Below are 8,774 nucleotides of genomic sequence, written 5' to 3' on the forward strand. Positions count from 1 at the left end.
GTGGTGCCGGGAGCCTACGCCAAGGGCTGGCCAAGCTCTGAAGGTGAGGGATAAAAGGGAGCAGAGCGCTGAGGAGCGAACGGGGCTCCATGAGTGGAGCACCGTTCACGGGGAGGGTGCAAGGAAGAATCTTAGGTTCAGGTTCTGTGGCTCAGATAAAGGACACTGTCTCCGGGAGCTCCGGCCGCTGGGGACCAGTGTGCCTGCCTCTGGGGCTGGGCCCGGCCGCCTCCACCCAGCCCCAGGCTGAGAACAGCCCTGGCTCCCTATTGCAGTTTATTTCATTACAGTCTGTTCAGGGGGCTGGGCCAGGCCCCTCCAATTACAAAACAAACCTGAGGCCCTCCCGCCACCCATCCTCCCCTTGCCCTTGACCCGGCGGGGCGTTATTGCTAGTCCAGTCCACGCTGCCCCTGCCTCAGCTGCCCGTGGCCGACGGAGGGCAGGAGGGCCTCGGCGGAGAGGGGCCGGGCCCCGGACGCGGAGTGGGGCGGGGCAGCGGCTTTGGGGCAGGAGAGTTAGAAGCGGGACCCGCGTCCTCTCCACCTCAAGCGCCCCCAGTGCAGTCTCCACTTGGGTGGGGGAGGCCCTAGGGTACGAGGCGCAGGGTGCTGAACAGGAACGGGGGTAGCTCGTCCGCCTGGGCGCGGTGCAGGGAAGGCTCCGAGGCGCTGCGCTCGATCTTCGGGAGGGCTCGCTGCAGCTGCTCAATGGCAGCCAGGATCTGCCCGGGGTGGGGGTGGGGGCCGTCAGGAACTGGTATCGGAGCCGGGCTCTGACTCCTCCCGCTCCTCCCCCGTCTCTCGCCCTGTCTCCTCTCAGGCTCACCTCCCCTTTCCCCACACTGAACCTTCTTTCCGGGCTCCTTCTCTCAGCCCCGGTCCCAATCCCCACTCCCGCTCCCCAGTCATTCCCTTTCAGCTCAACTCTCATTCCCCAGGCTCACCTGAGGGAAGAGGGGCCGCTCCTCCCGCTTGAACTTGAGGCAGTCGGGTAGTAGTCGCCTCATGGCCTTGGGACAATTGCTGGAGATCTTGCTGAGATCGGGGGACAGGTAGCCTCGGCCCACCATGAAGATGATCTGGGGGAGGGGATCCGGGGACTCAAGGGGGTCACCCCACCCACAGGCACGAAACAGGGCCAACCTACCACCCTTAGGGCCAAGATCAGGGTTCCAGAACGTGGTTCCTCAGCGCGCCTTGGGCTGAGGTCAAGATCCCAGTAAGAGCTCCAGCACGTGTTCTTCTCCCCGACCCCGCCTCCCTCCCCCCGACCCGCCGCCTTCTCCTCGCCGATGGGCAGTTTGCCACGGGCCCTAGGGGAGGACCTGTACCTGGTCTCGGTTGTTGATGTGGCTGTAGGGCAGGCTGCCGGTCATGAGTTCATAGAGCACCACCCCGTAGGCGTAGACGTCTGACTGGAAGCTGTAGGGGTTGCTGTCTTGCATACGGATGACCTCCGGGGCCTGGTGGGGTGGGGAGTGGGGAGGTGGGGCGTCGGCTCCTGGGCCTGGGGAGAGGAGGCCTGGACGGACACCGCGCCCTCCCTCCCTCCCTGGCCGCCCCTCTCCCGTCCTCCCTCCCTCCCTCCCACCCCATCCTGTCCGGACGGGCCCTGGGGCCTCACCATCCAGAGCACGGAGCCGCTGGGCTGCTCCACCTGCTGGGCGCCGCTCCAGCGGGTCTTGACGGTGGCTAGGCCGAAGTCCCCAATCTTCACCGTCAGCCCCTCGTGCAGAAAGATGTCTGTGCCGTTAAGGAGAACGGGGGGACGCCCTTATGCCCCCTTCCCCGGCCCAACATCATTATTCCTGCAGCCCCCCAAGAGACTGCCCGACCCCTCATTTCCTGGGGTCGCGTGGGGTGGATACTGTTGGATTTGAGGTCCCGGTGGATGATATTCTTGGCGTGAAGGTAACTAGGAACGAGAGGGGGCAGTTGAGGGCCGGGGGCCATCTCTTGCCCCCTTTCCTCCAGCCCCGTCCTCTGTTCTATACTCCCTTGACACGTCTCCCCCTCTGCTCTCTTTCTCCTCTCACTCCCGAGAATCTGCCCTGTCCCCTGGAATCCCTGGCGGCCTAGGACAGCCTTCACCCTCCCCCCCGCCCCACCCTCCACCCAAAAGAACTGGGGTCTCTCTCCTCTCCCCCTCCGGCCACGCCCATCCCCCCACTCTCCCTCAATCCCCTGGCCCAATCCACTCTCCTCCACAGCTCACACGGCTCCCCCCGTCTGCTCTCTCCCTGTCCCCCTTGCCTCCTGCCTAGCGCTCACTCCATGCCCTGGGCGGTCTGGCGGGCCACGTCGATGAGCTGCACCATGTCGAAGCGGGTCTCGGCCACGTGCAGGTGGTGGTAGAGGCTGGATCCCTCACACCACTGAGTGATGATGGCAAATTTGGGCCGCGTCATGAAGCCCATGAACAGCAGAATGTTCACGTGCCGCGTCTTCCTGTGGGGAAGGGAGGCGGGGTGGGCCGGGGCCAGACCTCTCCCACCCCGGGGGCCGGCTTCGATCCTGGCTCCGTTCTCCTCCCAGGCTTGGCCCCAGCCAGTCCTAGCTTTGCCCCGTGCCTACCTGAGCACCTGCATCTCGTTCTTGAAGGCCTGCACCTGCTCACTGGTGGGGCTGGTCACCTTGAGGATTTTGACCGCCACGTCCCCGTGCCACTTGCCCTTGAAAACGGTGCCAAAGGAGCCGGCCCCAATGCGCTTCAGGAGCTGCACTTCGCTTTTGGGCACCTCCCAGTAATAGCTTGAGTCGCGGTAGCCCAGGGCTTTCTGGAAGACGGTGGGGGAGATGGGGGTGGGTGAGAACCCTGGTCTGACCCATTCTGACTAGGCCCTCTTTGTCCAGCCCCTAACCACCCTCACCGGGCCCTCCCTCCTCCCTCCTCCATCCCCCAACACCTACCCCACTCACCACTTTCTTCTTGTCGTCTGCTGAAGCTTTCCGCTCTCGGGGCTCTGATGGGGATTTGGGGTGAGAGTACTTCCTGCCAGGGGACACCTGGGGTGGGCCAGAGCTGCCCCCACCTGTACCCTGGGGGTGCCCCTCTTCCCCATTCCCTGTCCCTGGGAGGCAGACAGAGAGGCAGATGTGAGCAGGGGGAGGGGAGTTTCGGGGAGAGGGTTCTAGTAGGAGCTGACGGGGTTGTCTGTGGAGCTGCAAGCTGAATTTGTCTAGTATTTCTGACTACAGTCTGTGGCTAATACTGCCACGCTGGCAACAGGAGGGTTCAGCGACTGATTTCTCTTTGGTGAGAGGACGGAAAGGCCGAGCAGAGGGAGGGGCCGCCTGCTGATGGTGGAGGCTGGGGAGAGCCGGATCAGGCCAGCGGGCACACTCACCCTCGGCATTGAAGTTCCGGGCTGCACGCTGCAGAGAGATAGCCAGGGGTCAGACCTCGCTGCTTTCCGGGGAAGACCCCGCCCTTCTCCTCCCTAACCCTCATCCCCTCCAACCCGATCCTGCCCACCGGGCGCCCCCCCGCCCGCTCACACCTTGATGAGGCTGCTGTCCACTGGCCCGGTGGTGCTAACCATGTGCACGTTAGGGGTGGAGGTGGAGCGGATTCGCTGCAGGGCCTGTCCTGGGGCCTCTGGGAAGGAGAAGGCTTCTGGGCTCAGGTGTTGCTGGGAGCTGGGGACAGACAGGCCACCCCCACACTCAACCTCGAACCTTGCGAGGGGGCCCCGGCCGCAGAGACCTCCACCAGGCTCCCCAGATGGAGAAAAGTCCGAGAGGTCCAGCATTCGGTGGAAGAGGAACCCCTAGGTTCCAGCCCAAGGGGAGCGGGACCTTTGGTGCCTCGGCCTGCGCGGGGCCCAAGGACTACATGTCCCGGCCTGCGCTAGGGAATAGACGCGGGACCCAGGATGAGTAGACGAAGGAACCTCTGGTCTCTTCAAGGCCGATGGACGGAGGGGGAGTCGGGGAGGGAAGGAGGTCTGGGAGGGATACCTGACTGGCTGGGGGGTGAGGGGCTCCCGGAGGGACTGGCTGGACAGTGGCTCTTGGACTCCGGTTCCGGACAGATCCTGTACACTGGCATAGGTGTGTATCCTGAATGGGGAAGAGGAAGAGACGAGGGACCTCACCCGGCCACTCTTTGCCCCAGGACCTTGAAGAGTCCCTCTCTGGCAGCCCTGGATCCTTAGAGGAAGGCAAGTGGGATGTGGCCACCGCTGGCTTTCCTCCAAATTACCCTCTGCCCCCCGGGTCTATGGTTGAGGTGGGGAAGGAGCACGCTAGCCCCTCAAGGTGGGTGCTCCAGGGGGCGGGGTGGGGGGGAACGACAGGACTCTCATATGCCCTAAACTCTGGGGCCGGGATTCCCCTGTATTAGGGGTCCTGGAGGGCGATAGGAGCACAGGTCCAGGGGCTCTCTAGAAGCAGCAGCAGCCACGGCCCCATCTTCCAATTCCAGGGACATCCTCCCCACTCCGGCTCCCCCCAATCCCCCCGCCCGGCCCTACCCTCCCTGCCCTCCCTGCTCACGAATGGCGGGCAGTGGCCATGTCCACACAGACGGTGGGCACTTTGGAGCTGCAGTGCTGGTGGAACTTGTATCCACAGGTCTGGCAGCGGAAGCCATTGAAGAGGAACTTGTGGCAGAAGTCACAGTAGGCCAGGTTGAAAAAGGTTTTCCGCACCTGGGAGGGGGCAGGGAGGCACACGACTTCTGTTCCAGCCGGGCCGTGACGCCCGATGCCCCCACCCCCGTTTCTGCCCACGTCTCGTCCTGGGATACTCACAAAGTTGTGCATGGTGAGGGGTACGTCCTCCAGCACCTCTACGATCAGTTCCTCCCCATCCAATGGCGCGATAGCTGTGCCCCAGTCCGTTACTGTCTTCCGCCTGCCAAACGTGGGGCAGGGAGGGGGACTCAACCGTGGGGAGGGACCCGGTTCGGGCAGGCTCCTCCAACCCCCAACCCTGGGAGGCTGGGAGCCAGCGTTCCGGGGTCTCCGGGAGAGGGGAAGGGGCGGCTCACCCTCTGATGAGGCGGTACACCACGCAGCAGTCCTGGTTGAGGCCCCTGACCTTCAACGCCTTGTCCAAGGAGTCGTAGACACTCATCCCAGGACGCACCGTCACCTGGACACGGCCGCTTGCTCAATTCAAGCCTTGGACCTCAGTACCCCTCCTCCCCCACCCCCAGCACCCCAAGAGAACTTCCCACCCTACGGAATGCCACTTCCTCCCTCCTCATTCAACTCCCAACTGATCTCCTCCGTCCCGGGCTCTTCCCTCATCTCCCGTCCTGTGTCAGTTCTTCCTTCCTGACCCACTGCTGATCTTACCTTTTTCGCCTCCCAAGACCTCGCCAGGTCCCGCACCTTGGATCGCGCCTCCCCTCCTCCCTTCCCCTCCCCCCCAACCCCCGAGTCCTCTCACCACAGTGCGCTGCTTGTTGGGCAGATACACCTTGACGGTGCCTCCGGTGCGGCCAGCCTCGCCCCCATCGGGGGCGGGGCGCCGGGCAGGCTCCATAGGGCCCGGGGCTGGGCTCATGGGGGGCTCGGGCGAGGCCAGATGGTCGCCATTGGAGATGAGGCTGGCAGTGCCCAGGCTGCGTTTCATCAGAGGAGCCCCTGGGGGAGACACGGAGGGTTGAGGGGTGCTGCCCTTGCCCACGGCTGCATTCCGTGAATGATGAGTCTACGGAGGGTGAAGGAAGGTAAGGTAACGCCACGTATACAGGGGAAGGGGATGAAATCCGAAGGTGAAAGCGAGGGGTTGTCCCCACGATGCCAGACGGTACAAACGATCCACGTGGGCCTCTGCCTTCCCTAAGCCTCGGTTTATCCCAGAGTGAAGGAAGGAAAGTCTACGGCTGGGACTTGACCTGTGAGCCCCATGTGGGACAAGGACTGAGTCAGGCCTGCTTATCTTGCGTCTACCCCAGGGCCTAGTACAATGTGTGGCACAGAGTAAGCGCCGAACTAACATCATGATTCTTAGGATGCCTAGGTTTTCTGTGCGAGCAGGGAAGAAGGGGAGTTGCCGACAGGGAAGCCGACCGGGAACCCGGGAGTGGTTCCGGAGGCTGGGGCTGCAGAGACGGTGTGTTTTGGATGGCAACGGCGAGACACGCCCCAAGGGCTGGGGAAGGAGTAAGGCCCAGCTGGAGGCTGGACCCGGAGCAGCCGTCAGGACCCGGCCCACCTGGCGCCAGCGTGAGTCCCGGGCCACATGCCTAAGCAAACAGGACCTTTGTCCAAAGCCTGAGGGAGAGGGGAAGAGAGGAAGAGAGCAGAATTGGGGGGAGAGAATGAGATCAAAAGGCAGAGGAGACAGAGGTCAGAGCACGGGTCGGGAGTCTTCTGCCCCAGTCCAGATCTTGCTTCGGCACAGGGAAGGAAAGACAGCAGGCAGGGAGATGCTGAGGCCTCTCTTCTCCCAGTGCTGAGTCAAAGACATTCTGAATGTGTGAAACTTTGGTCCCCTGTGGGCTTCCTTCCTCCCCGTCCCCTTTTGAGGCATACACAAAGCCACATACACACACAACCCTCTCCACGGTCCACGGTAGAGGGGAGTAGGAGGTGCTGAGACTATGATAACCCTTGGGGGTTTACAGCCTGGCAAATACTTCGGACATCTTCTGCATACAAAATTGTCCTAACCTCTCTTCCCCTGCAAGCCTGACCCAGTCAGAGGGCAATAAGCAGCAGCATCCCATGGTCATGGGTTCTAATCCCAGCTCTGCCACTTGTCCGCTGTATGACCCTGGGCAAGTCGCTCTGCTTCTCTGTGCCTCAGCTACCTCATCTGTAAAATGGGGATTGAGACCGTGAGCATCACATGGGACAGGGGCTGTGTCCAACCCGATCTGCTAGTATCCACCCCAGCGCTTAACACCGTGCCTTGCACAGAGTAAGAGCTTAACAAATACCGTAATTATTATTTTTATCCCGGGGCCCCTTCTGTGGGGACCTCCAGAAGCTTTGAGGCTTTGCCCAGAGGGGGGTCACTGACCTTTCTGGTCAGGGAAGGTTGCCTGTGGGGCTCGGGCTTAGTCCGGTCCACCGGTAACCAGGCACGCGGTCCCCTAACCTCGCTCCACCTGCGCCCCATCCCTGCCACTGAATCCAACTGTTCTCCTCACCAGACTTTACACTGGCCTGCCCTTCCTCTCTCAGTAGTTTCCTGGTAAATCGGATGGCCTGGCGGGAGAGTACTCTAGTTCCCCGACCCCTGGGATTAACCAGGAAGTAGCAGGGAGAGGCAGGCCAGAGTCATGGGGCACACCCAGGGATCACCCACCCTCGCTGCCCATCCCACCTCCGGATGCCTGGTCCTCCTCAACGGGTGCAGAGTCTGGGGAATAAGAAGCCGAGGCAGAGCTGAGGCCCTAGGGTGGAGGAAGAAGGAAGGAGTGGGGTGTCTCTGCCTCGGATCGGGGAGGAAGTGGGACGGATAAGAGAGGAGGGGCTGAGCCAACAGAAGGCCTGAGAGCATCCTGGGCCGAGGGAGCTGCCGCTGAACGAGCTGGAAGGACGGGTCGGGGGCAGTCGCACGGCGCTGCCCGGCCTGCAAACTTTCAACTTCGGGTTTAAGAGAAGCAGCGTGGCTTAGTAGAAAGAGCACAGAGTCAGAGGTCGTGGGTTCTAATCCCGGCTTGTCTGCTGTGTGACCCTGGGCAAGTTACTTAACTTCTTTGCACCTCAGTCACCTCATCTGTCAAAATGGGGATTTAAAAAAACAAAAATGTGAGCCCCATGTAGGACAACCTGATGACCCTGTATCTCCCCTGTGCTTAGAACAGTGCTCTGTACATAGTAAGCGCTTAACAAATGACATCGTTATGATTATTTAAGGGGTCCCCTCCCCATTTCCACAAGTGGGTTCGAGCTCATCCCCGGGGGGATCTCTAAGCACTTTCTCTGCCCGAGGGATGGTCTGTGGGTCGTGCCGGGGTTGGGAGGAGGTCAGGGGATCTCCTCCCCGTGCAGCGGGACCCCCTCGCCCTATAGAGAAGCAGCTTGGCTCAATGGAAAGAGCACGGTCTTGGGAGTCAGAGGTCATGAGTTCGAATCCCGGCTTTGCCACTTAGCTGTGTGACTGTGGGCAAGTCACTTCACTTCTCTGGGCCTCATCTGTAAAATGGAGATTGTCTGTGAGCCTCACATGGGACAACCTGATGACCCTGGATCTCCCCCAGCGCTTAGAACAGTGCTCTGCACATAGTAAGCGCTTAACAAATACCAACATTATTATTATTATTCTCTGGGCCTCAGTTCCCTCATCTGTAAAATGGGGATTAACTGTGAGCCTCACGTGGGACAACCCGCTGACCCTGGATCTCCCCAGCGCTTAGAACAGTGCTCTGCACATAGTAAGCGCTTAATAAACACCAACAATATTATTGCCCCCTCCACAGCTCCAGTGGGCCCTGAGCCCCCCCCCCCCTTTGCACAGCTCCATGTGGAGAGGACTGCGCAGGCGCGGGGATTGATTGACAGCTCTGGGGGTCAGGGGTCGCGCGCAGCCCCTCGGCCCCGCCCCCGCCCCCGCGCGCCGAGGGGCGTGGCTCCGCGCGCTCACTTCTCCCCCCTCCGGCCCGAAGGGGCGGCAGTGTCGGGAAGGTCCCCGGCCCAGCGGCGGGCGGATGGGCCGACCGGGCTGCGCCGAAGGAGCTCCCCCGCTACGGAGGGGCAGCCCTACCATCCTTCCAGGCCGACGGCCGCGGCCCGGCCCCGGCGGCGCGTCCTCACCTGTCACAGCCCCGCCGTCGCCTCCATCTTGGGATCGATTCTGCGGGGAGGAACC

At 62.1% G+C, this 8,774-nt stretch overlaps 1 protein-coding gene across 2 annotated transcripts; it reads right to left on the minus strand.

The window, feature by feature from the left end:
- Positions 1–145: 145 nt before the first annotated feature.
- On the minus strand, positions 146–8,774 carry ARAF (A-Raf proto-oncogene, serine/threonine kinase). Of its 2 annotated transcripts, none has more exons than XM_029067014.2 (16): positions 8,720–8,774; positions 5,400–5,596; positions 4,996–5,099; positions 4,757–4,859; positions 4,500–4,654; positions 3,963–4,064; positions 3,503–3,641; positions 3,350–3,377; positions 2,913–3,073; positions 2,577–2,779; positions 2,274–2,450; positions 1,871–1,917; positions 1,627–1,745; positions 1,334–1,465; positions 947–1,081; positions 146–724 (listed from the first exon to the last, which is right to left on the minus strand). In XM_029067014.2, the coding sequence occupies exons 2-16, from the start codon at positions 5,583–5,585 to the stop codon at positions 590–592; spliced, it is 1,926 nt and encodes a 641-aa protein (XP_028922847.1). In that variant the 5' UTR covers positions 5,586–5,596; positions 8,720–8,774; the 3' UTR covers positions 146–589. The 2 variants fall into 2 exon arrangements, with proteins under 2 accessions (XP_028922847.1, XP_028922848.1); XM_029067015.2 differs by having other exon boundaries at positions 590–724; positions 2,922–3,073.

The sequence above is a fragment of the Ornithorhynchus anatinus genome, chromosome 6, assembly GCF_004115215.2.
Source record: "Ornithorhynchus anatinus isolate Pmale09 chromosome 6, mOrnAna1.pri.v4, whole genome shotgun sequence".
NCBI lineage: Eukaryota > Metazoa > Chordata > Mammalia > Monotremata > Ornithorhynchidae > Ornithorhynchus > Ornithorhynchus anatinus.

What these genes read in the sequence shown, in the direction of transcription:
- ARAF (XM_029067014.2), bottom strand. Translation starts at nt 5,585, where the DNA reads ATGAAACGCAGCCTGGGCACTGCCAGCCTCATCTCCAATGGCGACCAT. An exon ending in TGGACAGCAGCCTCATCAAG is followed by an intron (nt 3,378 to 3,502) that starts GTGTGAGCGGGC and finishes ATCTCTCTGCAG; the next exon opens with CGTGCAGCCCGGAACTTCAA. An exon ending in AACGAGATGCAGGTGCTCAG is followed by an intron (nt 2,451 to 2,576) that starts GTAGGCACGGGG and finishes CCTTCCCCACAG; the next exon opens with GAAGACGCGGCACGTGAACA.